We start from the raw sequence: 24,253 nt of genomic DNA on the forward strand, positions 1-24,253 counted from the left end.
TGGGTTGCTAGGCTTTCACCCATCTAGACCCTTTCGCCTCAAGCTCCTTCTGTTCTGAACTACTTACCGTATTTTTCGCTCCATAAGGCCATGGGGCGCACCTAGTTTTCAGAATTCCACCCCCCCCCCTTTGTAGAAAAGCCAGCAGAAGCCGCTCACCCTTTAAAGAGCGCACGGCTTTTGCGGGAGGTGGGGGAATTCCACCATCTCCCGCAAAAGCCTACAGGAGCCACACACCCTTTAAGGAGCGCGCAGCTCCTGCTGGCTTTTCTACGAGAAGGGAGAAGGGACTGAAGCGGCCAGTCAGTCCCTTCTCCCTCCTCATGGAAAAGCCCCCAAGAGCGGTGTGCTCTTTAAGGGGTATGCGGCTCCTGCGGGCTTTTCTATGAGGTGGGGGAATTCCCCCACCTCCTGCAAAAGCACGCAAAAGCCACACGCTCCTTAAAGGGTGCGCGGCTTCTGCTGGCTTTTCTACGAGGTGGGGGAATTCCTTTAAGGAGCACACGGCTCTGCGGGCTTTTCTACGAGGAGGGAGAAGGGACTGACTGGCCGCATCAGTCCGTTCTCCCTCCTGGGGAAAAGCCCGCAAGAGCCGCGGGGGTTTTTCCTGCCTGCCTCCCCCCTGCATTTGCTCCATAAGATGCACACACATTTCCCCTTACATTTTAGGAGGGGGGAAATGCGTCTTATGGGGCGAAAAATACGGTAAGCAGCAAGGCTTAAGCCCCCTGCTGCTGCTCCTTCCTTTCTTCCCTGGTGTTTTTTTTATAAAGGAAGTGGCTGGCAGGCAGCAACAGTGTGAGCAAATATGCCTGCCCTCCTTACTGGAGCCTTCCAACAGAAAAAAAAACCCAGAGCACTAGAAGTCTACGATCCACAGGTTGGGAAACAGTGCTGGGAATAGCAGGCTGGAAATTTCATTCATACATGCATCCTGCTAGGACTACCAATGATTGTACCACACAAACATACATTTTGGAATTGGGGGCAGAATTCATTGTCTTAAAGGGTAAGTTCCCAGAGGAATGGATGAAATTTAAAGACTATTTAGCTAAATATGCTAAGATATTGCAAGTACCAGATTGGCTTAGGATTTAAATACTTAGGATTTAAATACTTGCAAGTACCAGATTGGCTTAGGATTTAAATACGTGAAGTTATAGAATAACATATCTAAAGTTAAAACGAAAAGAAAGAAAGATGTTAATTGATTAAGTAAATTTTATGAAAAATTAGTTTTGGAAAACTCAGCCAGGGGGATTCGAGGAAGTCACCTAACAACGTTAACAAAAGTGGAATTATTATAGTTAGGATTTATGTTTTGTTTGTTTATTTTTTATGTTATAAATTTGGAAAATTAATAAAGATTTGGGGGGGGGGGGAATAAAAAATAAAAGGTAAGTTCCCAGTGCACAGGCAGGCTTCAAATGACATGCGCTATACTTGGCAAAATCGCTTAAGGCTTGTAACACGGCCGGACTCCAGTAGAGCTGAAGTTAGACCCACTCTCACAAACAGAAGATGGAGAGGGAAACTTGTTTCTCAACTGTACTGCTTCAGACTGCAGATAGGGACTTGCAGGACTAAATGTGTCTTCATATAAAACAAAACAAAAAAATAAAACCCCCTTCGCACAGAAAACCAATATGTCAGGGGGAAGGAGTCTCCCTTTAGCCTTCTCCCTGATGGGCTATTTTCTTATGCCCGACTGTAACTCGGCCTGTTAAACCACTCCCCTCCATTTCCCGTGTTTAGTTTTAGATTGTAAGCTGGTTGGGGCAGGGGCCTATCGTCGTACTCCCTAAAATGACCATTCACATAAATTGCATGGTTGATAAATAAATAATAAAATTCTATGTGTGGGAATATCTATAAGTAAATCTACCTCATTCATTTGCTAAAGAGAAGCATTCAATCCCCTCACCCCACACAACTGCAGTCTGACGTTCCACATTCAGAAGTAGGTTTTCCACATCAGCTGATACCTGTGAAGACTACGGCCAAAAGCAATCCATCACAATTAACTTACTTCCTTGGAGTCTCTTGTGCTAACGTGACCTAGAGTGGGGCCTCATTGTGTGTACTCACTGCTCAAATCCTATCTTTCCTTTACTCATCTAGTCACTGTGGTCTTTCCCCCCTCATCAACAGAATTTCCTGTCAGCGCAAGACTTCCTCCAAGTCTTTGGGATCCCCAGGGAAGAGTTTGCTGCTCTCCCTACTTGGAAGCAACTCAACATGAAGAAAGAGAAGGGGCTTTTCTGAAGAATAAGTGTTTCTCGAGGTGGAAAAGATGACACCCGCACTCAATTCCTATTGATTTGGGGGCAGGACCCCTAGCCAGAAGCAGCTGTGCCTGCGAAGGGAGCTGCGTTATGTATCACGTTTGTGCCTAAATTGCGCTTTGAAGGTTGGTTTCGTATCTTTTACTCAAGGCTGCTGCTGTCCAGGAACTTTAAAAACAACAACAACAAAACGGCTTCACCATTGCAAGTCTACAGTGGCGAGAAAACCCAACTCAAATGAAGCAGGCAGAACTGAATTTCAGAAGATCCACAGGCAACAGCCGTCTCTGCTCTTGGCTATCGGCTGCGCTTGATGCAAATTAAGTAGCCACGCGATGGCTGGCTGTTTTGTGTGACTTGGGCCTTGTAGAGTGCATACCTATATTGCAAACATTAAAAGCCGGCTTCACTGTCCTTAATAACTCATTCCATCCTGCCTGTGACCTCAAGGAACGCTGGGACTTGTAGTTCTGCAATGATTGCTTACGGTCATGTGCAGAAAGCTCTAATTTTGGGGACCGGGTACGGGATTTAAGCACACTAACACCTACTATATTGATGGGCTGCTTTGCCTTCCCCAACTCCAGCGCCACTGTGGTCTAGTCAACTATTGGGGGATGTGCTGTGTCATTGGTAGAGCCTAGCTTCCCACTGCAACTGCTGGTGAGAAAGAGGAGCTAAGAGGAAATATAATAACAATTCAGCATCAAGCAATGTGCCACTAGCACCCTCTCCAACTAGACACACTGAAAGAGAGGGGCAGGCAACATGCGACCTCCAGATGTTGCTGTACAATTCCCATCATCCCTAGCCCATGGGGGCTGATGGGAGTTGGTCCAACATCTGGAGGGTACCTTGTTAGCTATCTCTGCTGTCACAAAACAGGACTTCTGAGCAGCTACTTCGTGCTTGGTGTTGAGCCAGCCCAAGAGAGTTGAGGAGAACCACTTTCCTTGCTTGGAGCAATTCCTGTATTCCTTCCTGCCTAAGGGAGTTTGGAGCTTAACACAGCCAGTCCTCAGTTCTCTAGAGCCAAGCGATTCCTTGTTTCTGAAACACATCCTGCGAAACTACAATGGTACCTCTGGTTGCGAACGGGATCCGTTCCGGAGGCCCGTTCGCAACATGAAAAGAGCGCAACCCGCAGCGCCGCGTCTGCGCATGCGCGGGTTGTGATTCGCCGCTTCTGCACATGTGTGTGACATCATTTTGCACTTCTACGCATGCGGCGAAACCCGGAAGTAACCCTTTCCGGTACTTCCAGATCGCAACCTGAAAGAACGTAAGATGAAGCAGATGTACCATGAGGTATGACCGTATTTTCAATCTGACAAGAGACAGGCTGGCTCTGTTCCCTCAAATTAAGTAACACGCTCCTCCACAGATATTCCCATAGAAGCATCCAACATAGTACTTGTCTGGTACATGCCATATACAGTGGTGCCCCGCAAGACGAATGCCTCGCAAGACGAAAAACTCGCTAGACGAAAGAGTTTTCCGTTTTTTGTCGTTCCGCAAGACGAATTTCCTTATGGGCTTGCTTCGCGAGACGAAACGTCTTGCGAGTTTTTGCAAGTTTGTTTCCTTTTTCTTAAAGCCGCTAAGCCGCTAATAGCCGCTAATAAGCCGCTAATAGCCGTGCTTCGCAAGACGAAAAAACTGCAAGACGAAGAGACTCGCGGAATGGATTAATTTCGTCTTGCGAGGCACCACTGTACAACAATCCCACAAAGGAAAGCACAGAAACAGCTATAGCATGCAAAGTTCAGCATCGCAAGAATCTCACTTTCTCCCTAAGATTAGCAAGAGACTTTCAAGCAGGAATGGAAACTGCAGGCCTAGGGTCCAGACATTGCCCTCCAGGCTTATCTGACCCATAGTGCTGCACCCTCCTGGCTACACCTCCTCAAACACACCCCACACCGGCCCTAATCTGCACCTTCCTGGCTGGAATATGTCCTTAAACTCTGGTAATGCCTCTTGGTTTGCCTGGATGGAGGAGAAAGGGGGGTATGTGACTGCAGAAACTAGCCTGCTATACTAAAGTAACATTTACATTCATTGCTCCACCTGCTTTGACTCTATCAACTGGCCCTTGGGTCAAAAAAGGATTCTGCACCCTTGCGCTTTTAAAGCATGTGAACCACTCATTCCCAAGAGAATCAGGGTGTGTAGGTGCTGGGGGAGCTGTCTTCTACAGTCAAAGAGTAGACCTCCACCCAAGTTGACTAGTAGCAGAAGAGTTTGTGTCATGTATGTGGTGCGCATCTGCAAATATCACAGAATTTGGGCAGCTGATCACAGGAGATCTGGGCTTACTGCTTAACAGGGGCTGTCAGAATGCAATAGGGAACAATGTGCATACCCCAGTAGCAAGGAAAGTGAAGGAGACACTCTCCTAGTCCAGGAAGATGACTTGCCTGTCCAAGATGCCGTAAGGCATTCAAGACAGGTGTGGATGAATGCAGGTGGGCTGTCCGACAACTTCTGCAACCCGGCAGCAGAAGTCAGCTTGTTTCCAATATGTGTTACAGAACACACAAGCCTTGCTCATCGACTTGCTCATTGGGTACCACAGTAGCTACACTTGCCACTCATGGCCAACCAAGCATTGCCAACTACAGCAGAAGTAGCACAGACTGTTCTACGAAGCTGGACAAGGGAAGCTGTCTGCGGGCAGATCAGATGTCTTTCTGGCCCATCTCCTAGTGCCCCCTCGCCTATTAATGCTTGGGTGGCTGGGCGGAAGAAAGGAGCAGGTATCTCCAGCAATAATTACCAGGGACCTTGGCTTACTAAATGGTGAGAAGTCTGTTCAGACCTTAAGCCTTTAGATTTCTGCTGCAATAGAAGAGGGTGCCAAGGTCGTGCTTCCCATAAGGAAAAACAAGGCCACTCAAGCTTCTAGTCCCCACCGTGAAAACCCTTGACAAGGTGGACCGGGACTACTCATTTCCAAGAAGAGAAAGGGGCTCTGATGGGTTTCTAGTAGCCCCCAAGGACTTTCTGCATGCTTCAAGAGCTGCCCAGTTACCTCCCAGACCTAGCCTAGACCACTAGGGTTCACAACAATTCAACAGATGCACTTGAACCAGCAGACACTGTTCCCTTCCTTGCTGCCAGCTAGTTTTATTTGTAACATTGACAGCTGTCTTCCACACCTGGGCAGAGTTGCTCCGGAGCTTTGAAATGAGATTCCATGATTAGTATTCGGCTTCCATGACCGACCCAACACAGAGTTTAATTCGTGACGGGTGAGGTCTGTTAACCACGGCAGGGCCCAAACGGGAACTGGGAACAGTTCACTTGTCCCAGCGCCACCAGTACTGCTTACTCTGATGCTGACAGTTCTATATCCTCTCCGCATTCAAACCGCACAAAGTCTAGTACAGATACACCCGTGGGCTGAATGTACTGTCCCAGGGAAATAGCAGGGTCCAGCAGGAAGGGCTGGGCAAGCATCTTGGTTTCAGAATCATCGCCGGGTTCATCCTCCAGAGAGCCTACAGAGAGCGGGGCCATGCCCACCACATGCTGGCCCAGCCTCCAGCCCAGTTCAGCAAAGTCCGACTCTTCACATGGCTCAGAGGGACAGCAGATCACCAGAGCTCCGTATTTGCCAAACATCATGTTAGAAAGTGACGGGTTTCCTTCTGGGAGAGCCCCGTGCACGTAAGAGCCGATGAAAAATTTCTCTGGCACCGATATCCACACTGCTCTCTTAATGACCATGTTTTCCCCCAGCTTGCCTGAATAGAAAGTGAGAAGGCAAAAAGGTAGCATTAACCATTAGGAGCACAGGTGATGTTTTAAGGGCTAAGCTATGCTATGCCTATGATAAACAGCTGCATTCTGAAAAGGAAGTGGTCCTTACAGTAAGCATTGCATTCTTGGCAACTTAATCACCTGGTAAAGGGACCCCTGACCATTAGGTCCAGTCATGGCCGACTCTGGGGTTGCGGTGCTCATCTCGCTTTATTGGCCGAGGGAGCCGGCATACAGCTTCTGGGTCATGTGGCCAGCATGACTAAGCCACTTCTGGCAAACCAGAGCAGCGCACGGAAACACCGTTTACCTTCCCGCCGGAGTGGTACCTATTTATCTACTTGCACTTTGACGTGCTTTTGAACTGCTAGGTTGGCAGGAGCAGGGACCGAGCAACGGGAGCTCACCCTGTCACGGGGATTCGAACCGCGACCTTCTGATCGGCAAGTCCTAGGCTCTGTGGTTTAACCCACAGCGCCACCTGCACCACCCGTGTCCCCTGGACACACCTACAAATTAGAGAAAGGGTATTCAGGCAGAAAAGGACTGTTGGCTCAGTAGTAGAGAATCTGCTTTGCAGATCCTTCAATCCCTGGCATCTCTAGGTAGGACCCTGCCAAAAACCCTGGAGAGCTGGTGTCCAATAGACAATACTGGGTGAGATGAACCCAATGGTGTGACTCAGTGTAAGGCAGGTTTCTTATGCACTCCCTGCTTTCTTGGTCTTATTTAACAATAATCTTTCTATATTGCTTACATAAAAAAGAACTGTCAAACTGGTTTACAACAGTAAATTGAAAAAAATTAAAATGGAGAAACCAAATCACAGACAATTGAAATGTAGCACTAGAACACTCACCAATTGCCAGAGCCAGCTGGTCCACAAGCAAGGAGCCATCGGGTCCTATCCTGAGCTGAGAAAGCTCATTTGAGTTTAAGAAACACTGCAAAATAAGTATATTGTGCATTATAAATCTACAAACTTATCAAGCACTTCTCTTGATATGCACAGCGAGATTTATAACCTTCACAGTTAATTAGAAAAGCTGTTTAGGCAACTGCTAAAATGGGTTTTGGGGGGCTGGGGAGAAGAGTGAGACTCGATCTACAAATGCAGCAGTAGTTGCTGGTTTGCCACTCGAAAACGCACTCAGTGTGGAGCCTCAAGCCAACCTGGACTTCCGAACATGCATGCAGACACAAGTTTCCCTCACTTGCTGTTTAAACTACCGTATTTTTCGCTCCATTGGACGCACCGGACCATAGGAGGGGGAGAACAGGGGAAAAAATTTTTTTCCTTGTTCTCCCCCTCTAAAACAAGGTGCGTTCAAGGTACATTCACCAGAGCTTGTGCGGCTGGCGGTGGGGGGAAGCGCTGCTTTCCCCCACCGCCAGCCTCAAAGATCCCTGAAGCCTTCGGAGCGCAGCGCCCCGCTGCCCTACAGAGGTTTGTGCGCAGCCGTCCCCAAGCTAGAGCAGCGAGATGGAGCCCTCCGTCTCGCTGTTCTGGCTTGGGAACAGCCTTGCTAGCTTCTGCAGGACAGCGGGGTGAAGGCACCCCGCTGCCCTGCAGAGGTTTGCGCACAGCCGTCCCCAAGCTAGAGCAGCGAGACGGAGCGCTCCGCAGTGCTCCGTCTTCCTGTTCCGGCTTTGGGCTTAGCGGCGCAGCCTGCATTCGCTCTATAGGACGCACACACATTTCCCCTTAATTTTTGGAGGGGGAAATGTGCGTCCTATAGAACGAAAAATACGGTATGTTTCCAGCTAAACAAAGTGTCTGCACTCATGACGACTGTCTGTAGGCAAGCACACAGGAACAGCAACTCACAGCCCTCTTGAAGGGGTGCAGATGAAAAGCCCCAAAGTACTCTTTCCCCAGTTATTTCAATCTAAGCCAAGGCAATCTTCCTCAGAACCCAGATGCACTGGGGTCAGTTTGTGGCAAAGGGACAGCATAGACAAACAGAACATCCCTTAAAAGTCCTTTTTACTCCTGCAGAAGCTTCCTGGGAGCTTTTTGTGGGAATTAACCTACCAGGTCTGGTCAGAAACAGTGGAACAAGCCTCTCTATCCCCCCGCAGCTCTACGATTCTGTGACCTCCCTTTGTGTAATTTGCTTATTAAGATTCATTCAGCAGAAAGGGTGCACTTTGCACTTAAATGCACAACTCTGATAACTGCTATTAAAATGTGCCAGGAGGTTTAAGCTACGGAGCCTTTTGTGCCACTCTCACCTTGGCGTAGGTGCTCAGCTGGTCCCTGGTCCCCTGATAATGCACCATCGTTCCAATCGCTGCCTGCTGAATCAGATGCTGGAACTTGACATTTCGGGCCACAAAGTCAGTCTCGCAGTTCACCTGGCAAAGAAGCATAGCTAACTTTCAACTGCCTTGGTCACCGACTTCTATGGTGCTCAAGACGCAGGAATAAAATCAGAAGTGGCAATTAGAGGTTGAGATGACATCTTGTTTTCCAAAAGCACAGGCGGGGAAGATAAGGCACCCAACTTTTTCACCCAGGCTTTCCCTGAGAGGGGATCCAAACTCTGCTGATGTATTAACCTGATCTAATTATTTGTTATGTATTTTCCATTTGTTTTATGACTGTTTTTTATTGTTAATTTTGTACTATCCGCTGCCCTATTCCCCCCCCCCCATATTGTTGGCAGTATAGATATTTTTGAAAATAAAATAAAAATGGCTACAGCTTTGGTTCTGTTCCATTTAACGCCCCTCCCCCATGCTAGGGTGTGCATTTTAATACTAAGATTAGTCTTCATTGATTTTGTCATCCGAGAATGAAAATATCCCTGCAAACCACTCAGGTGCCCTTCTCTACTTCTGTAGATTTGTGTCGTAAAGCATCAAACTACTGATGAACACATGGATATTCCCATTAAGCATATAATTTTACCCATTCATTTTCAGGCAGCATATCAGCAAGAAACTTTACATTAACATTCAGAGGCTGCTAGAAAATCAAGAAGATCTAGCAGGCAATCTTGATTGCTGTGTGATTTTTGTAAGATAATATGCTGGCGTAGCATAATTTATTCTTAACACATCTATATTGTTTGTTCATATTCACTAGGTGTCCTTCTACAGTTTAAATTTGTCAATACTTTCTCAGAAATGCAAATGAAGCTAACCTCTCTATAATTCCCTGCAGCTACTTCATCTGCTTGCCTCCATCACATTGTTTTCTTGTCCATAAGAAAATCATTGTTTGCTCGCTCGCTAGTCTTTTTCGAAAATATTAGGAATGTGAGACACCAGTCCTTTCGCTATCATAAAATTATACATTTTTTCACTCCACAATCTTGGACATGGGACACGCACAGAAACTCAGTGTGCTCCACATAGTCTTCTTTTTTTTGGAATAGGGGACATAAAATCAAAAGCACAATGGCATGTGAATGGTGTCCATGACTTTCAATGGGATGCACGTTAGGACATGCAACCACATCCTTAACTTCCCAAGAGTCTGCACATCCATTATTAACAATTCCCTACTCCCTCCCCAAAAATTAATTGGGTGGAATGTGAGAGAAGGCAGGCCTGGGACAATTGTCCACACTAGTGAAACAATATCCATGTCCTAAACTGAGCCAGCCAGATGTTATCCCTAAACCATGGGTAGGGAACCTGTAGTCCTCCAGATGCTCTTGTGCTATAACTCCCATCAGCCAGCACAGGCAGTGGCCAGGGATGATGGGAGTTGTAGTCCAGCAACACAGGTTCCACACCTAAGCCTAAACCAATTCTAAAATCAAAGCCAGTACAACTAAGTTTTTAAGGCAGCCACAAAAAAGCTGTCTTTCAATCAAATAAAGTCTTCTCTATGAATGATTTGAACTCTTGTACCCATGTAGTCACACTAGCAGGTTTACCACTGAAACTACTGCTAGAGGTGCCCCTGCCCCTGTGGGATCTTAGAACTTGAGCAGCGACAGTGTGGTATGGAATTACTGCTGAAAAGATCCTGCAATAGTTTCCTCTGGGTTGGGTGTAAGAGACAGTGCAAACACACACTGACAAGAAGGCAGCAAGCTTGGTCCCCTGGGGCATGAACTGTTGGGCAGCAGCATCCTTTGAATCCCTTTTATTTAATGCCAAGATAGCCACAACAGGGGCAAAAGAAATGGAGAAAAAGCAGCAGCTTAAAACACTTCTGTGAACTGGTGCAAATGGCACAGAAATAAACACATTCCCGCTGTTGGGAGAGAATTACTGCAGGGTTTCCCACCTTGATTCTCCAGGGTACTTTTTAGGGCTGCTTGCTGAAATTGGTTTAGGAGACACAGAAGGAAGCACTTGTGTTTTCAGATCTGGCCTGATCCATCATGGTAAGCCTAAACAACAGGCCTTTTCTCAAGAGCAGGCACTCGCAGGACAAACCCCCAGAGGCACGTCTCCCAAAGAGCCATGTTCGCTCTGAGGAATAATGTGAAACTGTCAGTTCTTAAAAGAAGAGGCCCATGTAGCTATGCTTTTCGTAGAGTCATGCGGGAATTACACCCAAATACATTCTTTACTCCAACAGCAAACTGACTTTCTATTATCAATGAGTTCTGTTTGGACAAAGAATTGATTCTGTATGTATTGTGAGCTGCTAGAATGGTTATCATAAGAAAACAGAAATATTTAGAGGGATCAGAGGAGGATTTATGGTCCATAGCTGTGGGTGAAGAATCAACTGTAAAATTAAGATATACAGAGGGAAAACAAAAAAGATTCATCTTCAACGACATGGCAAAAATTTAATGATGATAACAATGGTCAAATGCCTCCTGTGAAATATGCTGCTATTTAGAATTCTTAGCAACTTCTCAGTTTTAAACAAGAAATGTCGTAAGATCTCGAGGACAATATCCTGATATTTATTTTAAAAAGTATTTTTTTAAAAAAATGTTACTACTCCTCAGCACCAATAACAATAACTTTTTTCTAGGGAAAATGAATGAAACAATCCAAATTTGTACTTTGCATGTGTGTGTTATGTTTAATATTACCTTACACTCAGTTGTGTTTCTTTGTTGCTGTGTGTTATTAAAGTGTATGTTCTTTTTTAAATAAACAAAAAGTAGTTTTTTATTTTTTAAAAAAAGTTTTTGTCAAAAGGAAAATGCTCACCTCTACCATCACTGCAGAGCTTCCCTCTTGCAGCAGCCCAATAAGCCCTTCTTGTGTCTTCCGCCCTTGCAGTTTGGAAGCTTTGCTCCATCCTTCCTTTTGGGCTTGCTCATGTAGCCAGGCTTCAGCCTTGAAAGACAAATGCAAACCCATAAACTGAGATACTATTGCCAAGGACAACGCAACAAATCAATTCAAACCCCAAATACAAGCACAAGTATTCTCCCAGTATTATACCACTGTAGAATAAAATGGGGGATGTTCAAATATTATTATAAATATGGACTCATATATTTTATTTTTAAAATGTCTTGCAGATGGAAAGGAGAACGTAAGAATATGAAAATATTTGGTCCATTGGCATCCTTGCGTGTAAATATAAACTTCAGATCAACCATTAGAAATATGCTGATAAGATCCATTGCAGGTTCTAGAAGTCACAGGATCCATATCTACTTCCTACAGGAGGCTAAACTGTTTTGGCCCCTCCTCTGGTGCCATTCACAGAGAGTGTTGTTAAGGTATCATCAGTTTACTAAGGTTTCTCTGTCTGACCAAAGATAAGAGTTAGCTGTTTATTTGGAAGCAATTCCCACTGACTGAAACACATTTTGAAATGCACAGTGTTTTTATGAATCACAATGCATTTTGTTTTTCCCTGAACTTTTGGGTTCCTTCCCCAAGTTCTTCTTCTTCACAATAATTCATCTGACATGAAAACATCTCCTGGTTGTCTTTTTGTGGGGCTGGGTGGGCAGCAAGAAAAGAGTCCCTACTCTTTGCCTACACTGACTGAAGACACACAGGATAAAACATTCTGGCCTCTAAACTCACTTGCAACCACATCTTAATGTGATTTACCCCACTGCCAGTATGCATTGGACTGCAACCTTAACATAAGACTTGCAAAAATTGCTTACAACACCATTATTTCCCCGAAAGTACTTGAAACACTCAGGCAAAAAACTAAAATTAAACTTGCATTTTATATCACCAAAACATTTGTTCTCACCTCACTGACATCATCAAATTTCTCCAAGGCTTTCTTGCAGTTCACAAACGAGTAGCCAGTTTTCTTTCTGAGCTTCACCAGAGCTTCTTTTGCTGCTAGAACCGGAAGGCCAGCATGAAGGAAACGAACTAGATGCAAGTCAAACTACAAGGGGAGAGCAAGACAAAAATAAGTGAAAAGGATCCAACAACCAAGGAGGAGAGGAAAATTTAAAGAGCAACCCCACACATGCTTACTTGGGTGTCAGCACCACTGATCTCACAAGACCCTTTCTCCAAATATATGCATAGAATCAGAATCTGGTGCAACTACCTCTTTCAAGGGCTATTTTCTGGGGAAGAAGCATTTCCAAGGATCTACACATGCACTTGCCAGCTCAGCATTTTTGACTCTTAATTGTTTAATAGCAACAACATCTTGACCACACCCCCTCCCATTAAGATGCTAAATTAAGAACTTTGGGGAGGGGGATCAGTAACAGATGTTTGTGTGCTGCAATCTCTGACACAGAAAACGAATTTTTGTCTTAAGATACACTCACACGTGCCTTGCTCGTCAGTCTTACATGCACATCCAACCCCTTTCTTGACCACTATTTTACACTGTGCTCCAGCTAGTGGTCTTCGGGAGTCAGGAACCCCAAACTGTACAGGTGCCACATAACTCCCACCCCGCATATGAAAGAACCCGATCGTTTAGTGTGTTAGCACCTAAACTTTGCAACTGCTATCAAGCACTTTCATTGAACTCTTTTTAAACCTTTAAACTCGCTGCCTACTGCTATCAAGCAAAACAAATGCAATACCTTGTTACGCAGATGCAATAGTTACAACATATAGAGCGCAACTGGCTGAATGGTAATGTTTGTAACAATTTTTTTTACTGGTTACTTCCTAACATACAAATCAAGTCCAGGATGTAAACCATATACAATCCTTAAACAAGGTATATAACCTATTTAATCAAATCCAATGCAGATATATTTCTTCCTTTCTTAATGCATTCTTGTTTGAGTTCATATATCACACAGTCCTCGAATGTGCTTGCGCTCTATATGTTGTAACTACAGCTATCAAGCAGGCACTCTTTTTGTCACCTTCTAGAAACCACTTTTGTTTAGACATTGCCTACCCAGGTGCTTATAAATGCTGGTGTGAATTTAAGCCTCTTTTGTAGTAGTTTAACTTTTTTACTGTTTTTAAAGTGTGGTTTTGACTTTTCCCTTCCCCTTTGATTTTATCGTTTTTCCTTTTTGTGTGAACTTTCACGAGTTAGAGGTGTATTAAATTTTATGAATAAATTAAATTAAATTAAATTGCAGACCCCACGAGCCTGAGCTCCATCATCACGCTCCGTGCCCTCCCCACGGATCCAAGCAGGGAGAAGCAGAGGCAGCGACGCCCAACGAAAGACTTTCGCACTCACTTGCCCGGCTAGAGAACCCCTTTTCCGCAAGGGCAGCAGCGCCCTTCCCAGCATAACCATCCGCTGCATCTTCAAGGCGCTTGCCATTACGCGTCACTACGCGTGCGACGCGACCTTTTGGCTGAGGCCGCGCGCGCGCGGTGCCTCTCGTCACTTCCGCCCATCCGGCCTGCCGGGTTCTAGTTCGCGCGACGCACGCCATTGGCTGTAGCAGCTGGGGGGTGGGGTCAAGATGGCGCCGAGGAGAATGAAACTTATAGAGCAGCGCTCAACGTTTCAGATTCCGGGTTTGCTTCGGACCTCTAGTTTCGCCTTGTGTTAAAAGCAATCCAAAGATATATTTATAATGCAGAAGTGATAGAAAAGAGAACTGCGCAAAGGCCGCGCCTCCGATTCCAAGTGAGAGTGGAAGGGCTGAGGCGGCTTCTCAGTGCAACCCTCACCAGGTCTACTCAGAAGTAAGGCCCATTGAATTCAATGGGGCCTAGGATTGCAGCCTTATTCTTGCTGCAGCCCGAGTGTTTTTGGTGGAAGCCGTCCTTATATCCCCCGCTGGCTTCATTTCCACTGCTGCTCCCTTAAGCACCACTGAACACCCTGGGGTCATTGTACAAAAAGATGGACACCCTGCGTCAAATATCCCTAAGGCCCAGGGTTGGCCCAAGACATTTTGGCACAAAATGGCTCCCCCCTCCCCTGCAGGGGAGAAGGGGTGAGTGAAGATCCACGTCAGGGAAAAGAGGTGAGGGTAAAGATCTGCTGCCCATGTGGATCCTGCTCACCTTGCTCTATGGGTGGGCTGGCAATGCTGATAACACTGAACTACTGTTACAGATAGGTAGCCGTGTTGGTCTGCCATAGTCAAAATAAAAAAATTTCCTTCCAGTAGCACCTTAAAGACCAACTAAGTTAGTTCTTGGTATGAGCATTCCTGTGCATGCACACTTCTTCAGATAAACTGAAACAGAAGTTGCCAGATCCTTCTATATAGTGAGAAGGTGGGGAGGGGTATTACTATATAGTGAGAAGGTGGGGAGGTGTTTTACTACAAAGCTGTTTTACTACAAAGGAATTTCAGAAATAGACTGGAAAGAGAAGCTGCTGAATTGCAACTCATTACCAAACTTAAAACCATGGAGAGACCTGGTCTGAACAAAGACATTGGATTCCTATCTCATTATACATGACTAAGCCATTTCTCACCTTCTCACCCCTTGCCTTTTCCTGTAAGACCTATTACAGTCGTTAAGAGTCGTCAACAGGCTCACCTCAGCTATCTGCCTATCTCCCATTCCCACCACCCTTCTGAGTAATACCCCTCCCCACCTTCTCACTATATAGAAGGATCTGGCAACTTCTGTTTCAGTGTATCTGAAGAAGTGTGCATGCACACGAAAGCTCATACCAAGAACTAACTTAGTTGGTCTTTAAGGTGCTACTGGAAGGAATTTTCTTTATTTTGACTGAACTACTGGGAAGCGTTACTATAAGCAGCCCCTGTTTTTTTGGGGGGGGTGATACAAGACTGCATTTTGGACTGTGTTAAGTCATCTCCTCTCTTAGCCGCTGGTTTCTTCCCCACCCCAACCTGCCACATAGGTTGCACACAGGCTCTCTGTGTGTGTTTTCATACAGAAGACCTGCTTTTGGAAGACCACCCACCTTTCTCTTTACTTCCACTCCCATCATATATTTTAGCTTGCATTTTCCATAGCAATTAAACATAACCTGATTGTCTTGCAAGCTAATCAGTCCTTATCCTTGCAAGCTTATCCTGGTTGTATCCACATATGTGGAAGAGACATTCAGCAAGCTTTTGAGGTTGTGGTTTCTGGAGATGGTTCATTCCACAATTGCAGTTTCATATGCCTTTCCTCTGTACCACGGCAACTGAGCAATGTTGCACTTCCCATATCCATGATTAACAGCATGGGTTGGGAAGCCTGTTGTTCAGCATGCTCCCTCACTCTCTGCTGTCATACAGAAAGATCAGGACTAATCTACTCTACAGGGTCATTGTAAGGACTAATGATGTAATAGATGCAAAGTTATTTGATAACTTAAGAAGTACTATACTGTAGTAAGTGCTTAGAAATACAAGCAATTAAATAACAGACAGACAAGACGAGGGAACCATGTACTGCACAGAAACATCCCTTCAGCTAATCATCTATAAATCCTAATGGTCTCAGGGATGCAGTGTGGCCTTATGGGGGGTGACTTCAGGCCTAGGTGAGGTCACCTGTCCTCACCTTCCTTCAGCAGCTCTGAGACACTTTAAAATATGGTTACCAGATTTTTTTCAAGGAATCCGGGGACACTTTTTGGGGGGAATTTCATGCTTTATTTTAGGAAAGGGTTGCCCAGACTTTTTTTGGGGGGGGGGAATGCCAAAGTTGTCGGGTGCGCACCTCGACACAGTCAGGTGGAGAAGCCCGTCTACAAACACACAAACTCCAAAAAAAGGGGGGTGGAGAGAGAGAGATTGAGTAAAGGCACTTGCTGGTCTTGGGAAAACACGCATTAAAACACACACACAAGGCACCGGCTTCCCATAACTGGGAGACCGCTGGAGGGAGAGTGCAGTCTCTATAGAGATTTAACTGGTGGTGGTGGTGGTGTCTCTCTGTCTCGCAATGCGACACAGCTATTTTCTATGCTTCTCCTCTTTTTCACCACCTCAGCACCTCTCTCGTCATCCCCCCCAACTCGGGCGCGCAGAGCCTGCAGCAGAAGAGCGCAGCGGACTCTTCTGCTACGGGTGGCTCTGCGCGATTTCGGGGGCGAGCGTTGATCAAGGAAGTGAGTCAGAAAGAACCTCTCTGGCTCGCGCTTTGGTTTAAATAGCCCCCCACCAGCCAGCGGATTGGCTGGCTGGAACTCTGACGTGGGTGGGACCTCTGGTGTTGCTCGCTGCCATGACGCCCATATGTTGCCTCTCGAGGCATAAATCCGGGGACATTCTGGGGACAGATTTGTGAATCTGGGGACTGTCCCTGGAAACGGGGGATGTTTGCTAACCCTACTTTTTTAAAAAAAATGGAAACATAGAATATTACTTTAAATAGCTTCTGTAATTCACATGTTGATTAAAATCTTACCCAGAGTATTTACATGCATAGCTTCCTTAAGATATTATACAAATTGAACTGAAACCAGGGTCCCTAAAAATGCTACCTATTGATAATTTATACAATCAGGAAATTGATGAGATAGTACCTTAGTGCAAAATAGAAATACATAGTGCATAGGCATGTATGATGTTAAGCCATCTTTAAAAAGATAACATTATCCTTGTAGAAATGATATATCCATCTTTTTATGCAATCACAAAATTGTCATTTTAAAAAAGCATCTCTTAAAATGAGAAAAGGCATCTTAGTGTAATGCACTTGTGTAATGATTCAGGTCCCTTGCCCTGGAGTCACTAAAATAATATTTTCTTTTTTGAACCAGGATCATTATTAAAGGTAAAAAAAGTAGTTTTACAAATTTCACTTAGAAAAGAATACCAGAGTGCCAGGGCACATCCGAGAACGCATGCCTTCTCTGCTTGGTGCCACAGATGCCACACACTTGCAAAATATTACACCAAAGAGGCAAAGAAGAAATAAACTCCTGTCAGCCAGATCACATTCTAGAGCTCCTGCTCTCCTGTGCACAGAGCTCCCGATTTATCTCTGCATTTACCTAGGTAAAGGTAAAGGGACCCTTGACCATTAGGTCCAGTCGTGGCCGACTCTGGGGTTGTGGCGCTCATCTCGCTTTATTGGCCGAGGGAATCGGCATACAGGTCATGTGGCCAGCATGACTAAGCCGCTTCTGGTGAACCAGAGCAGCGCACAGAAACGCCGTTTAGCTTCCCGCCAGAGCGGCACCTATTTATCTACTTGCACTTCGAGGTGCTTTCGAACTGCTAGGTTGGCAGGAGCTGGGACAGAGCAACGGGAGCTCACCCCGTCGCGGGGATTCGAACCGCCGACCTTCTGATCGGCAGGCCCTAGGCTCTGTGGTTTAACCCACAGCACCACCCGCATCCCTCTGCATTTACCTAGGAATGGACTCATTCATGTATCATGGTAAATCAGAAACAAGCGAATGCTGCCGAATTGCTCCAATTCTTGTTCCACCATCCCTGGAGCAACAAACTGAAGCTTGGCTTACCATGCTTGCTCCCGGCTTACCAACTGGGATTTGTTTGGCGGAACATGTGACCGTAAGCCGAGGCGCATGGCTGGGCGCTCCAGGAAGGCTGGAACAAAGCAGGAATGGTTCAGTAGCCTTCACTAACATGTCACTTTTTCACAGCAAACAATGTGGCCGTGATCAGTGACGCCTTTTGAAGGCCTTGAGAATCATAGCAGTGGGGATGGTACTGCCCTGACATAGCTAGGGAACAGAATGGAAATGCATGTCACAGGAACACTGAGGAAGAGCTTGATGGATCAAAACAAACGTCTGTCTAGGCCATCATTCTGTTCTCACAGTAGCCAACCAGATGTCACCAGGAAGCCCACAACCAGGACACTGCCCTGAGATTGACAGATGTAGGACAGTATGCTAATAATAATAATAATAATAATAATCGCAATATCTCTCTCAGAAAACATTGCCTTTTGAGGGAGCATGACCTTTCACATGTATACAGTGGTACCTCGGGTTAAGTACTTAATTCGTTCTGGAGGTCCGTTCTTAACCTGAAACTGTTCTTAACCTGAAGCACCACTTTAGCTAATGGGGCCTCCTGCTGCTGCGCTGCCGGAGCACAATTTCTGTTCTCATCCTGAAGCAAAGTTCTTAACCTGAGGTACTATTTCTGGGTTAGCGGAGTCTGTAACCTGAAGCGTATGTAACCTGAGGTACCACTGTACTGGGATTTTCTTACTGCAACAGTCCAGCAATGATAAGTTACTACAAATACAGTGGTACCTCAGTTTTCATATGTAGTCCATTCCAGAAGACCATTCGAGTTCTGAGATGTTCAAAAACCGAAAGCTCAATACGGAAGCCAGATGGCATGTTCAGCTTCCGAAAAGTGTTTGAAAGCCGAGGCATTTACTTCCAGCTTTACATCGTTCGAAAACAAACCGAAATGTTCATCAATGGAGATGTTTTGAAAACCGAGGTACCACTGTATTACCATTTGCTCATGGATAGAGAACTCTGGATAATAGTTACTACAGATGAATGCCCCCAGACTTCTGGATTAAAAACACTCTGTTATTATTATTATTTTTTTTAAAAAAAAACCGTATTTTTCGCTCCATAGGGCACACCTAGTTTTTTTTTGGGGGGGGGGAATAAAGGGGGGGAATTATTTCCTCCCCCCTCCAGCCCCAAAGAGCAAAGAAGCCAAGACAGCGAGTGGGATCCATCCTGCTGGCTGTCTTGGCTTCCTCTTTAGCCGCGCACAACCTCTCCAGCCGGGAGAGGCTGCGCGCAGCTTTGGCAGAAGCCAAGACAGAGTGGGATGGATCCCGCTAGCTGTCTTGGCTTCGTTTCTAGCCGGGGGCTAGAACGGGTGGGGGAGCAATGGCGAGGTGAGGTTGCGCGCAACCTCGCCGTCGCTCCTGGAGCTTGCCGGGACGGGGACGGGGGAAGCCCGAGCTTCCCCTGACCCCAGCCCCCAGAACGGGTCCAGGAGTGATGGCGAGGTTGCGCGCAACCTCGCCACCGCTCCCGGAGCTTGATGCTATCCGCAAGCCTTCAGAGCCCGGTGGGAACTCCCGCCGGGCTCCGAAGGCTTGCGGATAGCTGCCTGAAGCCTGGAGAGTGAGAGGGGTAGGTGCGCACCGACCCCTCTCGCTCTCCAGGCTTCATAGGACGCACACACATTTCCCCTTCATTTTCGGAGGGGAAAAAGTGCGTCCTATAGGGCGAAAAATACGGTAGGTAAAGGCAGTGTTTGCTACACGCATTGGTAAACCAAGAAGCTCACTGTCTGATGTCACTTTTGCAGGTCACTTTGTAGATATTAATATTCTCAACCTCATCTCTAAAGACTAGCTTTGAGGCGAAGTGCACAGGCAGCAGAGTCTCAAAGAACAGCGCCGTACTATGCTCCTGACGCATCTTGGAAGACAGGTAGATGGTAGACTGAGCACCACATAGATGCTGGAGAGTCCTGATCAACAAGGGGTAGGTGTGCTTGAGATAGACAATATCTGCACCCAGGATGAAGTCATAATTTGGGGGGAACTCTTTGTGGTCCACACCCCACGACAGAGCACAAACTCTGGTTCGTGTCCTGAATTCTGCAGGCACGTTCCGGCGGACATTCTCCTCTATCTGCTTCATGGCCACAGGAAGATCTGTGATGGTCACATCACCGCCTGGAAGAAAGGAAAGGAAACTGTTAGCAACAAATTCAGTTTGGTACCATATGCTTTGTACATGGAGTTTTCCCAGTAGTGATGTATGGAAGTGAGAGCTGGACCATAAAGAAGGCTGATCGCCGAAGAATTGATACTTTTGAATTATGGTGGAGACTCTTGAGAGTCCCATGGACTGCAAGAAGATCAAACCTCTCCATTCTTAAGGAAACATTCTGCTTTACTCAGAATGTTGCTCGAGGCTCAGGTGGCCTCAGTGGCCCGGAGTGCCTTCCATCAGCTTTGGCTGGCGGCCCAGCTGAACTTCTATCTGGCCAGGGATAACCTAACTACTGTTGTCTATGCTCTGGTAACCTCAAGGTTAGATTAATGTGTTATATGTAGGACTGCCTCTGAAGATGGTTTGGAAACTTCAGCTGGTGCAGAATTTCGCAGCCAGGATGCTCACTGGGGAAGACAGTCTGAACTGTTAGGAAATCTTGCCTCTGAGGAGAAACTGGCCATTCTCCAGGCACCCGGCTTGATCTCCTGTTGACCTCCCTGTCTGCATTCCCAAGCAGGATCCAGGCTAGATCACGATCGGCGATCCTCCTCAAGCGTGAGAAGAACACACCACTCTTTCCTGCCCCCAGGCAGGGGAAAGAGACAGACAGAAATGTATTTACATGCCTTTATTTCTGTCTTTGCAGCATTACAGAGAAACGCGTCTGCTCTCTTCAGACTCCATCAGCAGAGTGATAAACTCCACCTCCTGTACTTCCTGTACAGGTCAAATTATACTCTGAGCTAAATCCGGTGCTCAGCACTGTGAATAGACTGTCCCTCTGTTCCCACGGTACAGTCCCAACATTCCCATCATGTTTTGCTTTCCAGCTAGCTGCAGCTCGCTGCCGCATTGCATCCATATCATAACATGAACACGTTACACTAATCCTGGCCCAACTGCCCTGGCTGCCAAGTAGTTCCCAGGACTAATTCAAAGTGCTGGTTTTGACCTATGAAACCTTAAACAGCTCAGGACTGCAATACCTCAAGGACCGTCTCTCCCCATATGAACCAAACCAGACCCTGCAATCATCACCTGAGGCCCTTATTCGTGTGCCTCCTCCATGAGAGGTCCAGAGGGTGGCAAGATGAGAAGGGGCCTTTTCTGTGGTGGCTCCCCATTTGTGGGACGCTCACCTGCCACCTTCACTTATACAACTTTAGACACCATGCAAAAACGCTCCTCTTGAACCAGGCCTTCGGTTGAATAACCTTCTATGTCCTTTTACATGTGTTTTGTGGGAGAGGGGCGGATTATCGGTTGCTTTTGCTTTTATTTCGTGTTGTGACTTTATCTTACATCTTTATGCTGTGAATCAACCCTGAGATCTTCGGATGAAGGGTGGTATATAAATTTAACAAATAGATAATCAATAAGTGATCCTACATACCAAGAAGGGCTGCAAGGATTCCCACGACGCCCGTCCCAGCACCCAGTTCTATAACCTTCTTGCCCCAGAAATTCAGTTTCTGTGCCTCAAAATACTCGCAGAGGGTTAGGGCCTTAGACATGGGAAGAGAGAGAGAGAATGAAGAGTAAATGAGGAGTGAAGGATACATTCAGTATGCCAAGCACATCTATGTAGGTGATGCAAACTTTCCCATTCCACCTTTGACAACAGGACTAGTAGGCCTCGGTCCAGTATACCTGAAGGAGCGTCTCTACCCCCATCGTTCAGCCTGGACACTCAGGTCCAGCGCCGTGGGCCTTCTAGCGGTTCCCTCACTGCGAGAAGCCAAGTTACAGGGAACCAGGCAGAGGGCCTTCTCGGTAGTGGCACCTGCCCTGTGGAACGCCCTCCCACCAGATGTCAAAGAGAACAACTACCAGACTTTTAGAAGACATCTGAAGGCAGCCCTGTTTAGGGAAGCTTTTAATGTTTGACGGACTATTGTATTTTAATATTCTGTTGGAAGCTGCCCAGAGTGGCTGGGGAAGCCCAGCCAGATGGGCGGGGTTTAAATAAATTATTATTATTATTATTAGTGTCCCTGCTGACAACGGGATGATTTCACAACGGCTGACAATGTATGCAGTGGAGGAGGGAAGAATTGTAATTGTACCTGTGAAGCATTTGACATTTAGGGATGAAAACGCTGCTGTAATGAGGAAGGGAAAGATGAAGTTCAACAGCAGAGCAGCCTGTACTGAACACAGGTCCATCTCATGCGCATGTCAAGGGTGGACTTTGGTAATATGGCACCCTTAGCGAGGACAAAATTTGGCACTCCCCCCCAAAAAATATTTCTCATTTTTGCAGTAATTCCTTTTGATAAAGTTGGCTTTTTATTCGGTTCTTTTAAAATTCTTTTTATTCTGTATCAATATAGGTTTTTAAAAAATATTAATACTGTTGTTGTTGTTGTTTTGTGCCCCCTCAGCTCAGCACCCTGTGCAAGGGAACCACCCACACCTCCCTAAATCTGGTACTGCTTCACAGGACACCGAAAAGCAGCTGCCCTTTTTAGAGGAACTAAAGCAACACTTTCACATTACAGAACATACATACGCACATGCACCAGTCTTTATTTTCTTGCTGGGTTTCCCAAACTTGGGCGTCTCCAGCTGTTTTTGGCTACGGTTCCCATCATCCCTGCCCACTGGTCCTGTTAGCTAGGGATGATGGGAGCCGTAGTCCATCAACATCTGGAGACCCAAGTTTGGGAAACTGCAGTGCAGACCGAGTGACAGACAGGTTGAGAAAGGCTGGTCTAAAGCTTTTACTTTGTGCCACAGCGCTGATCACCATAGTCCGCACCATCAACATTACTCACGGAGGGAAAACTTGTAGGCTTACATTTTTTTGATGCTTTAAGAGTTTCTTTGCTAAGAGGAAGGCAAAGTAGGAGCAGGGAAAAGAAGGAGGCTGGCAGCATTTGTTTGTTGTCGGCAGCTCAGTTTGAATAGTAATAGTAATTATATGCCGACAACAATAACAACAAGTCCTCAATTCTACTGCATGTGCAGATTAGATCCTATAAAGTCAACAGCGGAGACCAGGGTATCCAAAACCGGGTCTCCAGCTGTTGGACTACAACTCCCATCATCCCTGACCACTGGTCCTGCTAGCTAGGGATGCTGGGAGTTGTAGTCCAAAAACTGCTGGAGACCCAAGTTTGGGAAGCGCTGCCTAGATCTATTTTCAGGGCAGACTGCTTCGCCCCTTTCGAAACAGGCACGTTGGGGCAGGCTTGTGCAAGAGATGCGCCGAAAAGTTCCTGCGGAGATCACTGCTTGAGCCTGGATGCATGCTATTAAAAAAAAAAGCTCAGAGGCGACCACTTGGAAAACGTAAATATGCAAGGGCAAGATTTCTACCTGTTTTAAGAAGACTCCTGCACGGATGTGCCAAGATCTACCTGGAGCAATAGCTGCCTGCAACCCTACGCACACTTACCTGGAAGTAAGCCCTGCTAAACTCCGCGAGGCTTACTTCCAAGTAGACCTGCACAGGGCTGCCCTTACTCCAAGCCTCGTGCAAATCTCTGGCCCCGGACGGATCCAGCTGCGCCCGGACTACTCACCGCTTCCCAAACCGGCGCAGCCACCCCCAGCTGGGCGCCGTGGTGCTGCGCGATGCTCAGCTCGTGCCCGCAGAACCGGTAACGGGCCTCTACCGGGAAAGCATCTGCAAAGAGCCCCAGCTCCTGCGGGAACACCGACTCCAGCCCGGCCTCCGCGTCGGCGGCGAGCGCGGCCATCTTCGTACCTTTCCCGGGGGCGGGACGGAGGAGGCCCTTTCGCAGTTGGGCTGCGCGGATCTGCCGCCTCTAGAGGCCGCTGGGCATCACCACCATTATTATTATTTCGCTTTATCTCACTCAAGGCAACCCAAAGTTACTTCCAAGCAGGTAGGATGCTGCTGGGTGGACCAGGGAGGCCGCGTCTTAGAATCATAGAATCCTAGAGTTGGAAGAGACCACAAGGGCCATCGAGTCCAACCCCCTGCCAAGCAGGAAACACCATCAGACCACTCCTGACATATGGTTGGGGTGTACATTCTAGATAAATTCTTAGTGTTGGGTTCTAACAGTTCAGTTTCTAATTTTGATTTTTCCACCTGGAAACCGACTTTCCTGTCCTGTTTAAAAAATTCCATTATTTGGCGATATTGGAACCAATTTTCTACTTTATGCTTCAATTTCTCCTGACTTTGTAGTTTAAACTTATCTCCATCCTGTTCTAAAATTTCCCAATACTTCGGCCATCCGACCTCCATATTGAGTTTCTTCACTGCTTTAGCCTCCACTGGCGA

The 24,253-nt window shown here is 46.5% G+C and overlaps 3 protein-coding genes across 4 annotated transcripts in view; 1 reads left to right on the top strand and 2 right to left on the bottom strand.

Moving 5' to 3' along the window:
• AVIL (advillin) overlaps positions 1-2,711 on the top strand; it is a 49,929-nt gene extending 47,218 nt beyond the window's left edge. For both annotated transcript variants that reach the window (XM_083484470.1, XM_083484469.1), the window contains exon 20: positions 2,152-2,711. In XM_083484470.1, coding sequence (XP_083340596.1) covers positions 2,152-2,265 — 114 coding nt within the window. In that variant the 3' untranslated portion in view covers positions 2,266-2,711. The remainder of the gene's footprint in view (positions 1-2,151) is intronic.
• Positions 2,712-5,384: 2,673 nt separating this feature from the next.
• TSFM (Ts translation elongation factor, mitochondrial) lies at positions 5,385-13,744 on the bottom strand. Its single transcript, XM_083485267.1, has 6 exons — positions 13,621-13,744; positions 12,196-12,339; positions 11,184-11,312; positions 8,286-8,408; positions 6,910-6,994; positions 5,385-6,034 (listed from the first exon to the last, which is right to left on the bottom strand). The coding sequence occupies exons 1-6, from the start codon at positions 13,705-13,707 to the stop codon at positions 5,616-5,618; spliced, it is 987 nt and encodes a 328-aa protein (XP_083341393.1). The 5' UTR covers positions 13,708-13,744; the 3' UTR covers positions 5,385-5,615.
• A 5,755-nt stretch (positions 13,745-19,499) lies between these two features.
• On the bottom strand, positions 19,500-23,865 carry EEF1AKMT3 (EEF1A lysine methyltransferase 3). The gene is made up of 3 exons (XM_083485511.1): positions 23,523-23,865; positions 21,389-21,500; positions 19,500-19,952 (listed from the first exon to the last, which is right to left on the bottom strand). The coding sequence occupies exons 1-3, from the start codon at positions 23,697-23,699 to the stop codon at positions 19,555-19,557; spliced, it is 687 nt and encodes a 228-aa protein (XP_083341637.1). The 5' UTR covers positions 23,700-23,865; the 3' UTR covers positions 19,500-19,554.
• Between the last annotated feature and the right edge of the window lie 388 nt (positions 23,866-24,253).

The sequence above is a fragment of the Podarcis liolepis genome (assembly GCF_965112155.1).
Source record: "Podarcis liolepis genome assembly, chromosome: 2".
Taxonomy (NCBI): domain Eukaryota; kingdom Metazoa; phylum Chordata; class Lepidosauria; order Squamata; family Lacertidae; genus Podarcis; species Podarcis liolepis.